This window comes from Sesamum indicum, linkage group LG1 (assembly GCF_026168435.1).
Source record: "Sesamum indicum cultivar Baizhima isolate 11 linkage group LG1, ASM2616843v1, whole genome shotgun sequence".
Lineage (NCBI taxonomy): Eukaryota > Viridiplantae > Streptophyta > Magnoliopsida > Lamiales > Pedaliaceae > Sesamum > Sesamum indicum.
The window spans coordinates 1825587-1843085 of NC_142657.1; the positions used below are offsets into that span (position 1 = coordinate 1825587).

The following is a 17499-nucleotide window of genomic DNA, read 5'->3' on the forward strand; positions in this document are numbered from 1 at the left end:
TTTTGAAACATTGTGCCCAAATGCTTGAAAATAGATTTTGTGTTAGACGATTACATTCTAACATAAAATTTATGCATTATATTTAGAGGTTTTTTCGTTGCATATTTTGTTTACAATAATTTAACACATTTATGCATTATAGATTTTCAGATTTTGTTGGGCATTATATATAGTTTTTTTGTTGGGCATATTTTATTTACTTATTTTGGAGCTTTTGTTATTTTTTTAGAGCAAAAAAAATGGTGTTAAGGTGTATGCATAGAAGAACGAGAAAAAGGGAAGACCTTCAATTTGGGGGGAAAAATATGCTAATTTCCCTCAATTTTCCCCCTCATGTGAGTCACATGTGAGGCTTCTCCGTCAAATTTGACAGAAATATGACAGCAAGGTCGGAAAGTGTAAAAAAAAAAAAAAATGGATGTTTGAGGATCAAAATTATAACGGACCTATGTTGGAGGACAAAAATCGAGTAAGTGGTAATATTTGGGGACCAAAAGTGTAAATTATCCCGGCTTTGTTCCAAAGCTTTAATGTGTAATTCTGTTTAGCAAACAAGTGTGACATCCCCTTCATAATCACGTTCAATTACCCTGAATTGAGAAAACATGGAGTTTCTATCTATTACAAAATATAAGATATAAATTCAGTCCCAACTTAGTATTCTTGTATCTATATAACTAAAGCTCCCGACTCAATATGGCACTGCTGATCCACCTACAAGGCTGACAACTAGATTACAACTTAAAAAACACCACAATATACAAGGAAAATATCAATTTTTTTTCTACTTCAAATAAAATTTCTGTTAAATTTAATTGAAAAATTAACGGAAGGACAAAAAACGCCAAAAAATTAAAATTTGAAAATAAAAATTACAACTTTAAATTGATTGAAAACTAAAATTATATTAATAACTATATTTGAGAACAAAAAATGAACTTATCCTATCTTTTACGCATCAAACCAAACAATCACCTGTAATTGAAATGAGATTGGGATGAAATGCCAAACTATCCCCTAATACTTTTTTTACTGTTTTTATATAGCTTACACTATATTTTTTGATATTATTGTAATTACACGTATATTTGATGTGATATAAAAAATTATATATAATATTTCTAATATTTGTTTTCATCTAAAATAAATAAATTCATCAGTTAAAATTTATCAAATTTGCTGATATTATCAATAATATTGAACGAGATTCATATTTAACTCTGATTGATTTATTTGTCACTTATTAAATGTCAAAAAAATATTTTTTCAACCAAAATCCTTATAAAAATGCAAATATATATTATCACTGCATTATTATAATAAAATGTACGAAATAGTTTGGCCAAAATATTTATTTAATTTATAATAAATAAAAAATAATATAAATTTTCGTTCAATATTTTTTTATTGAATAAAATTGAACTTATAAAATATTTATGTATTAAATAAAAACAAACATCAAATTACTATATATATTTTTTAAATGACTTTTGGTCAATTGAACAAAATCTCATTGCTATTGTGATTGAAAAGTTTGAGTCATAAACCCCTTCTCTTCTGATTCATCGTGTTCGCTTTCATCTTTTTTACTCAAGGGTGCCTCCTCATTCCTTCACAAATAAAAACCCGATAATTCAATCCACTTATTCGAATTTATTTCTGATCTACCTCAGGAATTGTTATTTTGATCTTATTTTTTGTTCCAGCTTAACAGATACGGTGATGGATTTTGTGAAGGTCTTCGATCAAACTGTCCGCGAAATGTATATTTCTCTTTCTATCTCGTTTTCTGGATTCCTTATCTTATTCAGCTTGTATATTAATTAATTTCACCTGGTTCTATTTTTCTCCATGTACACACAGAAAGAGAGAAGTGAATTTGAAGGTTTTGAAGGTTCCGGAGATCGAACAGAAGGTAATTGTTAATTTATAGGATTATTTCTGAGTTCAATTTGTCGATTATTTTGTGTTTGATGCAGGTTTGGTTATGAATGAAGTGATTAGTTTGAGAATTCTGTTGACAGTTTACTGTTGTCAGTTTATTAGGAATTTACACAATATTTTAATCTACTAATAGCCGATGGGGTAAGCGGTACCTCTGTATCGCTCTGCATAAGAAATATGTTGTGTGATATCATTTTGACATGTTAAATGGTTTCTGCTGATACTGATGGGGGAAGTGGTATTCGGCGGGAGATGTTCCATGTCGTTTGAGGTGTATTACAATAATTTTAACATTATGAAACAAGTATGTTGTAATATGCTAAAGAATTTATAGACGTAGCAATGATATTACCTGAATATACAAGTACCACAAGTTACCATCCTAGTATTTGGTACATTGTAAAAACATTTTGCATCAAATATTAATAACTTTAAACATAATGTAATTGTCAGACTTAAATTTCCAAGAAGAAAGAGAGAAAGACGTTCATTGGTATGAAATGCAACATTCACAAATCCAGAACCCCCTCCCCCCCACACCCCCCCAAAAAAAAAGAAAGAAGTAAAAATTCCATTATAGGCTTCGAATATAACATCCAATACAACTTGGTATTATCACGATAATATTCGATTCAACCAATGATATCAAGATCTCTCTCATACAAAATCTAATATCAAGATTTTCATGCCCAAGTTGGATACTATTGGCAATACATGTAACGGCAGGAAATAATATACAGCTTCATTTTTCTCGAATAGGACCATTAATATTATAGGATACTGATACTTTCAACTATGGGTAATGGGAGAATAAGCTTCATTACGTGAAACAAATTGAATTTCGCTGCAACTGGGTTGATCTAGTTTCTGGCTGCTTCTTGTGAAAAGTGACTGGGAGTTATTCTCTTCAAAGGTTTTGCAACGCTTACCGAGATCATGTTGCTTAGCTCAGTTGTTTGTCCTGAGACATTATTATATGATTGAAGACTAATCAACACTAAAACTTGGAAACTTCGCACTCATACGCTCTCTTTCTCTACTTATCTATGCTGACAATCACCTTTCGATAGTGAAGAAAGTAAAGAGTCCTTTGGTAATATTGTGTGAATACTTCCATCATCTTGATTGGGGCCTGCGAGGGATTCAGTAGCCAAGAAGATAAAGAGCCATACCATCTTCAATGGCATATGAATTGGATTGTATCTATTTCTTTATATTTTATATAGAGGTGGTGAACATCTTTGATCTGTTACATGCATACATGGTTTGTCGATGGGACAACATAACCTCTTTTTATCACGACACATCCTGATTTTCTGCAAAAAATTCTGGTATCAATTGGTAAACTGATGCGCTATTTATTTAACTTATTAGATTATATAGATATTCCATTAGTCTACTTTGTATTGAAATGGTGGCATTATATATTAATGCATTTTTTACTTTTCTATTTGAGTTAGGTTTTAGATGCAACAGATGATGCACCTTGGGGTCCGCATGGCACAGTATTGGCAGAGATAGCACTGGCCACAAAGAAATTGTACTGATTTTTCATCTCACATATTTATGTAAATTTCATCATCTTCTTCTATGCTATAAGTATATAAAGAATGACCTGATTTGCTTTCCAACTCACATGTCTGATATGTTGAGATATAATGCAGCAGTGACTGTCAGATGGTTATGAATGTCCTGTGGACAAGATTGACTGAGACTGGCAAGAATTGGCGTTTTGTCTACAAGGTAGCAGTGGGAATTTTCTGTATAGCAACTTACTTACATGGTTGAATGAGTAAACTGACTTCTGTGTTTTTCTTTGTGTTTTACAGTTTTACATCTATTCTGATCTTTCCATTTCCTATTTGGTGACCTTTGAAAAGATTGGGAAAGAACTAATATTTCTCTGTGTTAGGCATTGTCTGTCATAGAGTATCTGGTGGCACATGGATCTGAACGTGCTGTTGATGACATAATAGAACATACTTTTCAGATATCTGTATGTATCTTCTTTCCTCTTTATGCCTTTATTTATACATTATCTAAAGATGAACGCGAATAGTTAGATTATTAATTGTTAATGGAGTATGCCAATCTTGTTTTTATTCATACTGATTTCTTCCTTCTTCCATTTTTTCATTTCTCCAGTCTCTGGCGAGTTTTGAATATGTAGAGCCAAGTGGGAAGGATGTGGGGATTAATGTAAGAAAAAAGGCTGAGACTATTGTGAAGCTTCTAAATGACAAAGACAAAATACAAGAAGTAAGGGACAAAGCTGCCGCCAACCGTGAAAAGTAAGCCCATGGTTTGAGATTAATATTGTGTTTATTGCTTCTACGCCTCTTTTTTCTGTTGCTTTCCTAATGGGTGTTGTGGATTTACTTTGCTGTTACTTTTCAGGTATTTTGGACTTTCATCATCTGGAATAACATACAAGTCAGGTGCAGCTTCATTCAGTAGCACTAACTTTAAGAGTAGTGATAGATATGGAGGATTTGGTAATTCAGGAGACAATGAAACATTTAGGGGTAGTTATAAGGATAGGGATCGATATGGTGAAGATAAGTATGAGAAGACTACAAAATCAAAGGAAGAGCCTCCTCGCCATGGCAGGTCTGTGTTATCCCGTCTATTGCTGCAGTGTGACTCATAGAGTTCCCTTTATTTTCTGTAGAGTGTTCTTAGCCCATGTTTGATTTTGAGTGAACTACAAATGTTTGTTTGATTTTTAGTTTGTATGTTTTTTGGTGCAGGTGGATACTATATTATCTTTCAAATTATTTCTCTTTGTGAATGCACTTTACTCACTGTTCTTGCACATCTGTAATGAAGTTATGAATTATACTCAAAAAGTAATTTCACTTGAAAGTTTCTTCTTTTCTGGATCTGTTTGGCTCTCCCTCAGCTTGGCCTTTGGTTCTGGGGCCTTGCATAAGTTGCAAACACATCAGCAATTTACAGATCAATGTGTATTTTCAATTGAACTAAAGAGTAAAAAATTTGATTTATCTATGGGGCATAAGTTTCGTGCCGAGATTTTCTTGTGTTACTGATTTAGTCATTGCTTTCTTTGATAGTATCTCAGCTTTATTCTCTCTAAATTCGAGCAATGTTTTGCAGCAACGAACAAGAGTCTCCTGCCAGTGGTGCATCAAGAATAAGAACAAAAACTAGCAAGCCAGATGAATATGCTTCAGTTCCCTCACAAAATGCATCGTCAACCAATTATGATGAAGATTTTGATGATTTTGATCCACGGGGGAGCTCGAGTTCTAGTAAGTTTAGAAGTTTCTAAGTGATTTCTATATCATTATGCTGTGGAGAAAACTTTTTGTTTTACTGGCAGAGGGTGGACAAAACGGCTGCACATTCTCCCAACTGACATATTGCTTTATTTTCAGTCACCTTTAACTGAAATTTAAAAGCTGTTAATTTTTATGGAAATATACCATGGCATTTGGAGGCAGCTGTAATGATGAAAGTGTAGCGGAGGAAAAAAATGCTTCTGTCCACTTTCCCATAAACCCACGATAACAGAGTGAAACACTCGAAAACTAAAGAAAGAACTTCTTAAAAACTAAGATTAAATAGCTTTTTCTTGGTCTCAATTCAACTACGATTCAGGACCTCTATGTACCTCCTGGCATGCCCACACCGCTACGACCTCCAATATTGAACTTAAATACCGCACAAAGAAAGGTTTTGTAGCATGTAACAATAGTGCGATTTCTCCTTAAACTTGGTACAAGAAAAGTCAATACAATGCTGGACTGTTTTGCATTTCAATTTACTTTGGTTCTGCATGAGATGGTCCAAGTTTTGTATTGATAACAGTATGCATGACCTGCTATAGCCACCCTCTTTCCTGCTGCAGTTTTCCTGATAGAGTTGTTGACTGGAGAAATAATGCTATGCCTACCAGGACCTGAATCTTATTTGTTGTTTCTTTGCTGCATACAGAACCTTCTCCTGGAAGCAACCAAGTGGATCTTTTTGGGCAAAATTTTGTTGATCTTTTGGATGCACCAATATCTGTTCCATCAAATAAGTCTACTTTGTTGGACAATGATCCATCAGAAGGTGATTTATTTGCCGATGCTGATTTTGTATCGGCAACACCTAAACCAGAAGCTGGGGAAAGTCCTGTGACTCAGGTAAGGCTTCCACCTGCATGTTAGAAAGATTAAGGGACATCATTACTCTAAATTGGCAAACATAATGATCGTATAGTTTCTCTGCCCTACATGATTCACTCTTGTGCATGCATGAGGGGTCCATCTGTGTTCGTATCCTTTTCAGTGCATGAGCGAGCTCCTTCCTACGGGGCATTGAAGTGAGTAAAGGTTGGTTGTTGAGAATCTCTCCAGTGCCAGGGCCAGCTGCCTTGTTTGTCGATCAATTTCTCATATTTTTCCCTGTAAAATTGAATGAGTGTCCTCAAGTCACCAGAGCTAGGAACTTTAGGTAAGTTGCTAATTCTGTAGAGAGATATTGAAGGATGTGAAAGACGACAGTGGAAGCTGCCATGAATGTTTTCTTCTGAACCTTAGTAGTGTTAGGTAGATGACGGGACTTACTGGTCCTAAACTAGGCTATGATTTATTTGTCAGGCATATTGTGGTTTCTTGTTCTTAGCTACTTAGTGCCTCCTTTATGGTAAATTGTGAAACAAGCACTCATAATGATCTTGTCTTTCCTTTATTGAGAATGTGGCCTTTTCTCTTATTTTGGCGGCTCGGGTAGCAGACTGTGCTCGTTAGCATTATTTTTAAGATTTGAATATGTTTTCTTTAGCATTTTTAATGCTAAGAAATGCTTAGGCCTTCCCCTTGAGTTAATGAATATGGTCCATTTGTGCAGACAAATTTTGATCCATTTGCGTTCCAGTCTAGTCCTGCTGTTTCTACGACAATGGATTTTTTTGCAGTTCCTGGTCCCGTGTCCCAGCCTGACAAGAAGGCTTCTAACTCTGATGGAACTACTACTGCAGTAGATCCGTTTGCTGCAGTTCCACTTGCCAACTTTGATGGATCCGATCCTTTTGGGCCATTCACTTCTCATACAGATCCTTTGCCAACAGTATCTAACAAAAGTTCTCCTAGTGATGGAAGCCATGGGAACATGAATGGATCTTCAACTGAAACCAAGTCAACACCCAAGAAGGAAGGATTTCAAGTCAAATCTGGAATATGGGCTGATTCTTTAAGCCGTGGATTGATTGATCTAAATATAACAGCACGTAAGTACTTCTTCACTGGCAGCTTGCACTATGTTAGTTTGCCACAATGCATTGCTAGTTGATCAGCAGCTTATGGTTTATGCTGATACTTTTATCCAATCTTGGCAGCAGCCAAGAAGGTGAACCTAGCAGATGTTGGCATTGTCGGAGGATTGACTGATGGGTCAGAAGAAAAAGACAAGGGGCCTTTGCCTCCATTTTACATGGGCCAAGCTATGGGCACCGGATCTGGAATAGGAAAATCTGGGTTCACATCAACATCAAAAGGCAACGACTTCTTCTCAAGTCTAGGCAGCCAGCAATACCAATTTGGGGGCTTTCAGAAATGAGTTACGTTTCTCGCGAAACGCTATTACTTGTTTCCACAATTCTCACTTGCAAATATCAACAAGGATTGGATTGGGCATGATATAAGACGGATGATGTTTTTGTATACCCTCTGTGGATCTCCCATATTTATAGTGTTTGTTGCTCGTATATGCATCTGAGCCGAGTTGTCGCTCTTGCATTTGGTTGGAAACTCAGTTGTAGTCTTCTACTGGGAGTATGTATGGTCAACTTCTCTAAATTTGCTTTTGGTCTTCAGTAATTATACTAAAAGATGGCCATTTTATCTGATTTTACTTGAATATTTGATTGTACGGTCTTTAACATCTACTTAAAAAATGAAAATACGTATACATCCAATCCTCAAAAAGGTAACCCCTACAGTTAACCTTTCTATCACCTCACCACAAACAATGTGTGCACATTATAGAACGCAAACCCCAACTATTATCATTAACCAATTTTGATACATAAAGCACTATCTCTATATGACTGATTACACTTAGTTTTGTCAAAAATAAATGAATAGTCCCAATGTCAAACTACAAAAACGAAAAAGAAGTACAAAGATGGATACAACACCTGTAATAATCACTGTCACTGCCATACAGTATCGATCTAGTGCTATATCTACACAACTTGCAACCATTCTAAGACAAAAGATCCCAGTTACAAAAGTCACAGAGCAAAATAGCTGGAACAACTTGAACCTCAAAAACCAAACCAATGTGAATCAGCAGGTGGTTCAAGATGGACTGGTGGTCCAAGACACAAAGAGGTCAAGCAGAATCATACTGTCTTCTCTCTTCTTGTATAGACCGAAAAATTCTTGCAGCAGATTCAGTTGCAGATCTTGCATTATGAGGCACAACCTTGATCACTTGAGTTGTCTGCTCAGGCTCAGGCTGAGGCAGCTGGGGGCTAGAGTTAGTGTCGATAGCTGGAGACGTGGGGAATAGTGGTAGGATGTTTCTGCCTTCCACAATGCTGCTTGCTCGACCATCATGCAGTACATCAATAGGGCTACTTTCCGTGCTGGCTTGTACTTCCATATCTTTAGATACATGCACATTGTTCAAAGCCTCGGGAGAAGCTTGGTTGTTGTTGCTCGGCATAGCATATGACTTGTGAAGTTGGACGTTGACATTGGCTTCCCCGGTCGAAGCTTGACCTCGAATAGATGGGATGTTCATTTGGTCGACAGATGAGCCTGATAATGTCATCATTGGCATGCTGTATGGAGGAAAGTACCCATGAGGCCCAGCCAGGGGAAAAGTTGGCGGCCACTGATACTGAGGATGTGGAGCCGGAACTCCATATGCAGGACCCATTATATTACCCATCATTGGATTTGATCCAGGGGGCCCACAACCTCCGCAGGCTGGACCCACGAACCCAGGTCCAGGATATGGTTTATAGATTAGCCCTTCAGAAGGAGACATAACAGGAATTAACCAATGGTACCCATGCGGTTGGTTGAAACACCCCGGCCCAGCATTATGGTCGCTATTCATCGGTGGTGCTTGAGAGTTGCTGCTCACGGGCATGCAGCTTTGGGGAGGTACACCGGCTTGTGTGGAAGAAAAAGACCCTCGGCCAAGGGTATTTTCGGCCGAGCTTTCATTCCTGCGACTAGGCTTCTCTGATTCACCTTTTTCCTTGGAAACATCAGGAATAGCTGCTTTAACAGGATAATTCAACAGGGTTCTTTTTCCAGGTGTAGACTTCATTGGTTTGCCTACATAAGCTGAGTCGTCGAGCAAAAGATGTGGTGATGCAGCAATCAATCTCTGAACCTGGTAAAGAGTTGCGCACAAACGTGAGTAATAACAAAAGTACAGAATGTTAATCTTAAAACCGCTTAAACCAAAAAATACCATCACCTTCACCAATCTATGCAACTCAAATACTTGAACTGCAAAAACTCTTTGTTGACTGTGAAGCAGAAAAGAATAGGGTCAAAGCCATGCTGCAACCAAGTGAGAACAATCTAATCCCCAAAATATCATCTTCTCTCAAAGGAGAAATATAATTCATGAATATGCTATTAAGGAGGAATAAGAAAATATGCATAAGGTTCCTTCAATTTGTACAGGCACCATATTATTCCCAAATTGTCAACTTCATACAAGAAAATAATTCAACACTAATGTTTCTTCCCCTCTAACATATTCTCCAGGAGGCTCTCCCTCTTGATCTTTGAATTTTGCTTCGCCCCGCACCTTCAAGACCTTCATTATTCCAAATATTGTTGTTTCTACTGCACTCACTTGGGGATATTTCGAGAAGATTCATGGTTCGTATTAGTATGATCATAACAACAACTAGGAAAAAACAAAGATGAACCAATAAAAGAAAATTTGGTTATTAGGGGTTAAAACGATTGAACAAAAGCCAGTTTCCTGGTACATTTAGACGTATTCTTACACTCTCAGCCACCACATCAATGCCGATCAACTCTAGGAAGTACAAATACAAATCAACTTATGCAAAGAAAAAATAGGATTTTCATCCAAATGCTCCACACAGCAAAGATAATATGATAGAACACATTAAGCTTCATAACTTACTTAGCAATAGCTCTTCTGGCTTTCCAGAAACGTTTCTGGCCGATTATTCCTACCACATCATCAGGTGTTATATCCGGCCTGGAGAGAGAATCCACACCAGAACTCTCAGACACACTGTCACCCCTCTCCAGTTTCCTCATCTGCAATGATCTACTCGACCCGTCTTCACGAGATTCTGTCTCATTACTGAGGTCATGGCAAATATTCTGATCTTCCGATGGTGATGACCTCACTGAAGTAGAAGAATTTCTTTTGTCTACTGTTGCAATGTTCTCCGACAAAACAGGTTCTGACTCAGCACAGAGATCTGTCTCAACATTGTCATCAGTCTTTAACCTGTCAACACTATCAGCAGGATTATCTCCTGGTTCATGGCACAAAGATGAATCAGTTTGCTTCTTCAGACCTTCAGCTTTTTCAATAGGTGATGAGTTTGAGATGGCTTTAACCCGGTCAGTCGAAAACTCTTCTGGATTCTCTTCTGTCTGGCATTTGCCTCCTTGCTTTTTCGATGGGTGATTGGAATTAGAATGGTTGGAGGGGGAGAGATTTTCCCTGTCATAAGTATATTTACCATATTCTTGACTTGGAACCGACTGGACGAAAATTGGGACTCTAAAGTCATCTTCATCCAACTTCTTTCTCTGCTTAACTTTTGTCAATGGAGTGCTCAAATCAGAATATTGGCTGTATTGTTTCTCAGATTGATGTCTATTAGGCAGCTGATAAGTGTAAAACATGCCCCTTTCATTTGCAAGTCCCTGCAGGCACAAGTTGTTAGTAACAACCCCGGTCAGGCAGTGGTAATATCTCCACAAGCTTAATGAGAGGAAAGTCTCCCAAAGAATAAAATAAAATTTTTCATTCCCTTTCATATATGAAGTCAGAACCTTTAAGCTGCCTACAGCAAAGGGAGAACACCCCCCCCCCCCCCCAAAAGAAAAAAAAACCCCAAACAAGGAAAAAACAAACTTTCTCGAACAAAGTTTGATTCATCTTCCTAGAATTGAAATAAAAAAACTCACGAGCCAAGAAACCAAAAAACGATAATGAGACAATAATTAGGCCTGATCAAACATTAGCAACATTCATAATCTTAAAACTTCAAACTGAACCCACAAATAAAAAGATCATGGCCGAACAGGTCAAAACTTGACAAAATCACCTGATCAGAAGGAGGCACCAAACTGGCATTATTCGGGTTAAGGGGAAGCATTTGATGACTGAATCTCTGAGAAGGAATGCTTAGCTGCTCATAAAGGGCCATTTTGTTTCTTGGAGGTGCTCTCGGCCCTCCTTTCTCAGTATCATTCACATGAAGCCTTGGAAACATAGGCCCCATAATCTTCTCCTCATCTTTCCCCCTCTTCATCCTCACCCCTTAACTACCTTCTTCTCTTTCTTCCTTCCTTCTAAACTAAACAAAACTTACTCTCCACTTGCTGAAAATCTCCAACAATTCACACAAATCACCTCGAAATACACCCATCTCCCAGATATCAAGATCAGACCCCTTTTTCCCAAGACAAACCGTTGTTTATCATGAAAATCCGACTTGTCAAATTTCAAGAACTGATAATTGAATCTACCCCCATATAAAGAAAAACTACTCCCAAAACTCACCCACCCTCGTTATTACAATATATCACAAACAAAGCAAGCCCACTTGCCTATACAGCAAAATTCCACCACCAAAATTGATTCTTGCTCAAGAATCCAGGAGAAATTACGCGAGAGAAAGAAGAATTCTTACACCGCCCACAACGAGAAAGCCTGAGGAAGCAGAACACCCCTCTCAGCACCAGATCAATGCACTCAAATCAATCAACAGCCCCGAAATCAAAATGGGTTCTCGAGAAATTGAAGCAGAAATTAGGGATTCTTCGGAAGAAAATATTTTGTTTGTAAAAAATAGGGAAAGGGCAAAAGTGCAAGAGTGCGTGGACCCAATATTTGGATAGAACAGAACCTAGAACCTCCTAAAGAGATGGTTTTCTGTAAAAAATATTACAAGAGGAAAGATTAATTTAATTTCGACACGTCGCCAATATTTCTTTATATTATCAACCCTAATATTTATATTTATCTTTTTCTCTACGGATTTTCATACGGAAAAGAGCAACCACTTTAAAATATAATTATTAAATTTAACATTAATTGTAATTATAATTAAATACTGACAATTTGACACAACTTTGGTTGTCTGGTTAGTAAATTTTATGTAATAAATTAAGGTTGGTGGTTGTGGAACAAAGCCTTCATTCATTGCACCGGATATAAAGCTCTCGCTCTTGATTGGCATGTCAATGTAATGCTATTTTTCTATATATATAATCAATTTTAAAATGTTCATATGTGAAAGTTACAGATATTATTTATGTTAATTAAAGATCAATTTGCACTATATAATTCGTTGTGGCTATTTCAAATAAAAGAATTAATTTCACCATATCTATATATCGATCTAAAATTTGTTACGATATTTTTGTCTATATCCATTTGAATATTATCCAATTTAATCATTGTAGCAGTTGATAAGGTTCAATTTTGTTAGTGAAATTCAAAATTTATAACTTTGATCGATGTGTGAGTATTGATTAATTATAATAGTAGTTATTGATGTATTGTAATAATATTTATTAATTAATTGTACATATTCAAATAAATAAATTGTTGATGATTGAGATTTACTGTATTAACGTTAATACTTGTAAGAATTAGACCAGGTCTTTATGAAATCAAGCAGAATATGATGTCAACATAATATATCTTGTATTATTCATACAATGTAATTTGCAATTTCCAATTTATATATAAACAGACCTTGAATTATGTATGTTTAATGACGTAGTTTGTGACTCATTTGGCGCCTATTGCCCGAGATATTATTTGTTCTGATCTCGTACGAGCTTTATGATTTTGTCCTATAGTCTCATTCCCATAAACAACTCCAGATGATGTAGCTTGCGACTCAATATTTTTGTTGCGCGAGAAATTGTTCGCTGTGGCCTAGTATAAGGTTCACGATTTTGTCAAAAGATAGAGAGACGAGATTTTGGGACATTCAAAAACTCTTCATTTGCATTCAATGTGGAGCGTTTGTCTACGTGATCATCCAAAGAAGGGAACAGAATGAATGATTAACAACCACCAAGAAATCATTAGCATAAATGCTATCAAATTTTCCCAAACTTCAGTTAAGATTTTCCTAAATAAATGTGTGTTTTTGGTCAACAGCTGAGCTCACGAGTACTCACAATTCTTTGAGGTTTCTTGTCTGAATTAATAACCATTCACAGCCACAATTTTATTTCGAAGCTTCAGTTTGGTAATGAAAGTGATCTCCATTGAGATATTTTTTAAGATTAGTTTGGTAATAAACTGTTAAATGTCCTTCCGATGTCATTTTTTACTTTGTTTCCTATATGGCTCTTTTTGTATTACCCAATTTAAACAGTATGTCAATCACATCATAAATGTAACTTAATCTTCGCGTTTGTGACCGAATCTAGTGTTATAATTTTCTGTTATCCAAAACCCTGTCCGTGTTTAGCACGGATCAGATGACAAATGTAATATAGTCGTCTTGCGACTAGACTTGGTGTCTGCTGATGTTCAGAAAGGCCTGATTCTTGAGTTTTTTGTGAAGATGCTAAATAGTTCCTGATCCAAACTCAAGTGAAAATGACATGCTTTTGATCCAAACTGTGTTTTCATGCTAAATTAATTACCATCTGCTAAGGTTCATCTATGTCCTATTTTCAGACAGGAACTCCCTAAGGGCACACGGGATTCCTACCAGGCCCTCCAAAGTAAAACTCAGGCTCTTCAACATAGTCACTGAGATAGAAAATACCATAACAATCATACTCATCTGACCAACCATTAACCCACTGTGGCAACCTCAAAACCATGTTGTTTTCCACTACTCTCATCCTCTTGATGGACCCTGAATTCCCAAACACATAGTCAGGAAACTGCCCGTTTCCCATAGCGGTGCTCGTATGAGGATGAGTTCCTACCCTTGGACTGTAAACTTCACCACCCCATTGAACCGTCTGAGCGTGAAATTTCAGCAGCGCGAAGAGATCGTGTGGCCAGTATCCGATATTGATCGTTTCGCCGTATTGCACCCACCAGTTGCTTGTAGCTGGATCCTGAAAGCCAAAAACGACAAAATAAGCAGAAAATTTGATAAACGTTTCGTTTCGTATAAGCTGAATTTTGGTTACTTTGTGGATGTAGAGAGTTATTTGGTATGGTAGTCCGGTGGGTTTTGAGATAGGATATATTGCAGCACCGAGGGCTATCTCGTTGCTCGTTTGGACAAAACCTGGACAGGTTACGTCGAAGCAGCCCGTTTTCTGGTTAGCATCAACCTGAAATCAACAAAATTTCATGAATATCATTAAAGCTAGTACAAGAATCATATTGACCTTCTGTTCATATTTGAGGAACTTACTGTCCAGTAAACGAAGAGTCGAGTCTTTCTGTCTCCATAGACTTTAGGATTTACCTAGTACAGAATGTAAATTTTGTATGAAAGGAGGAGTACAACTCTGTTTTTGGGCATCTTTGTCTTCTTAGTGTGTGGACTGTGTGTTTTTTGTTATGTAGGAGATGTAATAAGGAGCAAGACAACCCTGTTTTCTCATATTATTTTCCTGAGTGTGTGAAGTGTGTGTGTTTTTTGAAGTTGTTGGAGATGTAACTCACTGCCCAACCGGCTTCAATCGCTTCATAATCATAGTAAGGGCCGCTTTTGAGAGCCACCTGAGAAGTAGAATACTCATCGTCTAATTCGACTTTAGGATTCCAGACTCTTATATCTCCTTTCGCCCCCATGTAAGCAAACCCGTCCGCATGCAAAATTGCCAACTACATATATATGTGTTCGCAAATTGCTTAAAGTTAGATAAAATTTGCCAAGAAAATGAGATTCAACGACTCGTTGTGTGCACTTACTGAGTGGTTCGTCTGCAGAAGATACAGCTTTTTGCTCTCGTTTGCTTGCTTTTCGTTATGCAAAAGCACTGGCGTTTTTCTCGCATAGTTGCTGTCTGACTGCCCTTTGGAACCATAATTTGTTTGTGTTCTCCGGATAGGGATTGTCCCTTTGGGACAACTTCCACTTTTGTGCCATGTTTGTGTAGTCACAGTCACAGGGGAGCCGATGTTTCTCCCAACATACATTTTCTTGCTGGCTGAGGTGTTTTCAGTTTTCACGTCGTGGCTGGGCCTCAACTGCGTCGATACATTCAGTTTCTTTGTCTTAATTCATAAGCATTGTGTCTTAGAATTCTGATCATTGCAGGAAATGTATGTACCTGGATTTTATGATCTTTTAGAGCAGGATGATCAAAGGCAGGCTGCTTGTAGATATCTATGCAGTCAATGATGTCTCCATCTTCACTCTAACAAGACACAAAAGCCTTGTTTCTTATCATACATTGTCGTAAGAGAACTTATACACTAAACGGACTATATCATAGTTCAAAGTGTCGGCTGATATCGACCAAATACATACGAAAAACATCCAACAAAAACCTATTTTTCTCCAAGTACATACATCAAAGAAGTAACGTGAAGGAACAGAGTGTAAGAACCAAGATGTTAGCATACCTGAATGCTCTTAATTACATGACTTTTGTGAAGGTCTGTTGCCCTTTCCTGTCCTGATGAGAAGGAGTCATTAACCACAATCTTGCTGCTAATTATGGTGAAAATAGTTCCAAATAACAACAACAGCACAATCATCCATTTGAATTCCATTCTAAGTAGACTCATTTTGTTGTCTGAAATGTATGTTGAAGAAGAGTTGTTCTGAATGGTGAGTTAGAAGTGTATGTTCCAAGTAAAAATGTTTGTGTGGTTATAAGACAAAAGTTTGCTTGAAAACTGAATGCACATTTTGAAGTTACAACTCACCATTTGTATGACTTACTTTCCTAATCATATGGATCTCATTTGGACTTTTGAGTTTTCTGATGCTAATATTTGAAGCAATGAGTACATAAAAACCTCAAAATTCATGAAACTAAGGTATTAATATGATCAACAATTCTTTTCTGTTTCTTGTGATTTGACCAACGTTGCAAAATTTTGAATAAAGAGTATTTGATGGGCTTAAAATGTATTTGAATTATTTAGGTTATTAAACTAATATGAAAATTTTTCAAGAAATTTCTTATGTTTTTGCAACCACGATCATACCTTACCCGTATCAAACCTGCTAATTTGAATGAATTTATAAATATTCAAATTTCCATTTATATGATTAATACTATTTATTCAACAAATTTGATTGGTTAATACGAGTTGATTTTCTGTTACGATAAATTGATGAAACAATAGCCGGTCCAATAGCTGCTTCAGCGGCTGCAATAGCTATAACAAAATAAACCCCCATTATATAGGCAAAATTTCAGATCTTGATATATAAGAAAATGATAAATAGAAAATATATAGATATCTAAATTGTTATTATCAATGTATAAGTTGAAGGAAGTGCTTACGTGCGTTTTAAAAAAGTGTTTTTCAGTTGCTAGGTTTAAAAAAATATTTTTAAAGTGTTTGGGATTCAACTTCTGCTTTTGAAATAGCTAAGAAAATAGCTTTTAGACCAAAAGTTAGAAGTACCTCACGGGGGCTTTACTTCTAGCTGTTTTGGCTTTTCTTCTAAATAAATTCAATTTTATTTTTTATTACTTTAACCTTATTTTGATAATCTTGATTCAACTTTTACTATTTTTATTTTTTTTAAAAAAAATTGTATATTCAAAGTTGATATTGAAATTTTTAAATAATTTAATAATAATCAAATTTACACTTAAAATTTTAATATTTTAAAATTTTAGATATTTAATATTTTAATTTTTTTTATTTTGATTGATATATTATCTAATTATATTTTTTCGTTCACATAATATTATTTGATTAATTAATGAAAATATTTTTTTTGCAATCATGCAAGTTAATTTATTGTATATGAATCAACAATTACATTACTTAGTGGGAGCATTATTCATTAAATATATTTTTAAAAAATAAATATGCAGTATATTAATCAAAATAGAATTTATTATTATTGACAAAAACTAGTGAAATAATAATAAAATAGTATTTTTTAACACACAGGGATGAACAGTCTTCAATCAATTAAGTTCATTTTAGAAGTTATTTTTCTCCAAATATTATCTTTAATTTTTATCTATTTTTATAAATATTATCTTTAATTTTTATCTATTTTTATAAATATTATCTATTTCTTATTCTGCTACATTTTTTAACTTTTTTTTTTAGAAATAAATTTTTTTTGCAACACTTCCAAAGTTGTTAATGGTTTCTATTAAAAGAACACGAGATAAGTGGATATAGTCATACAAAGAGAAAAAATAAGAAAAAGAAAAGATGTCAAAAGAC

At 35.7% G+C, this 17499-nt stretch overlaps 3 protein-coding genes across 6 annotated transcripts; 1 reads left to right on the forward strand and 2 right to left on the reverse strand.

The window, feature by feature from the left end:
* Positions 1-1507: 1507 nt before the first annotated feature.
* Positions 1508-7798, forward strand: LOC105174562 (clathrin interactor EPSIN 1). Of its 4 annotated transcripts, none has more exons than XM_011096901.3 (11): positions 1508-1763; positions 1864-1915; positions 3405-3484; positions 3609-3687; positions 3857-3940; positions 4090-4235; positions 4342-4554; positions 5062-5216; positions 5902-6095; positions 6802-7180; positions 7292-7798. In XM_011096901.3, exons 1-11 carry the CDS (start codon positions 1723-1725, stop codon positions 7507-7509), a joined length of 1641 nt encoding a protein of 546 aa, XP_011095203.1. In that variant the 5' UTR covers positions 1508-1722; the 3' UTR covers positions 7510-7798. The 4 variants fall into 4 exon arrangements, with proteins under 4 accessions (XP_011095203.1, XP_011095044.1, XP_011095126.1 ...); XM_011096742.3 differs by having other exon boundaries at positions 1509-1763; positions 7289-7798; XM_011096824.3 differs by having other exon boundaries at positions 1509-1763; positions 3612-3687; positions 7289-7798.
* A 133-nt stretch (positions 7799-7931) lies between these two features.
* On the reverse strand, positions 7932-12062 carry LOC105174773 (protein EARLY FLOWERING 3). Its single transcript, XM_011097000.3, has 4 exons — positions 11243-12062; positions 10078-10838; positions 9391-9442; positions 7932-9303 (listed from the first exon to the last, which is right to left on the reverse strand). Exons 1-4 carry the CDS (start codon positions 11447-11449, stop codon positions 8287-8289), a joined length of 2037 nt encoding a protein of 678 aa, XP_011095302.1. The 5' UTR covers positions 11450-12062; the 3' UTR covers positions 7932-8286.
* A 1524-nt stretch (positions 12063-13586) lies between these two features.
* On the reverse strand, positions 13587-15849 carry LOC105174857 (protein neprosin). Its single transcript, XM_011097120.3, has 7 exons — positions 15700-15849; positions 15405-15491; positions 15043-15321; positions 14794-14955; positions 14540-14593; positions 14310-14456; positions 13587-14234 (listed from the first exon to the last, which is right to left on the reverse strand). Exons 1-7 carry the CDS (start codon positions 15847-15849, stop codon positions 13854-13856), a joined length of 1260 nt encoding a protein of 419 aa, XP_011095422.2. The 3' UTR covers positions 13587-13853.
* Between the last annotated feature and the right edge of the window lie 1650 nt (positions 15850-17499).

Bases quoted from the DNA above. Each gene is read 5' to 3' on its own strand.
- LOC105174857 (XM_011097120.3), bottom strand. From the start codon at position 15,849: ATGGAATTCAAATGGATGATTGTGCTGTTGTTGTTATTTGGAACTATT. The intron at 14,594-14,793 runs GTGAGTTACATC...ATTCTGTACTAG, and splicing joins CGATTGAAGCCGGTTGGGCA to GTAAATCCTAAAGTCTATGG. The intron at 14,457-14,539 runs GTAAGTTCCTCA...TGTTGATTTCAG, and splicing joins GACTCTTCGTTTACTGGACA to GTTGATGCTAACCAGAAAAC.
- LOC105174773 (XM_011097000.3), bottom strand. From the start codon at position 11,449: ATGAAGAGGGGGAAAGATGAGGAGAAGATTATGGGGCCTATGTTTCCA. The intron at 10,839-11,242 runs GTGATTTTGTCA...TTGTGCCTGCAG, and splicing joins TGGTGCCTCCTTCTGATCAG to GGACTTGCAAATGAAAGGGG. The intron at 9,443-10,077 runs GTAAGTTATGAA...TCTGCTTCACAG, and splicing joins GCCAGAAGAGCTATTGCTAA to TCAACAAAGAGTTTTTGCAG.
- LOC105174562 (XM_011096742.3), top strand. From the start codon at position 1,723: ATGGATTTTGTGAAGGTCTTCGATCAAACTGTCCGCGAAAT. The intron at 1,916-3,404 runs GTAATTGTTAAT...TATTTGAGTTAG, and splicing joins TTCCGGAGATCGAACAGAAG to GTTTTAGATGCAACAGATGA. The intron at 5,217-5,901 runs GTAAGTTTAGAA...TGCTGCATACAG, and splicing joins ACGGGGGAGCTCGAGTTCTA to AACCTTCTCCTGGAAGCAAC.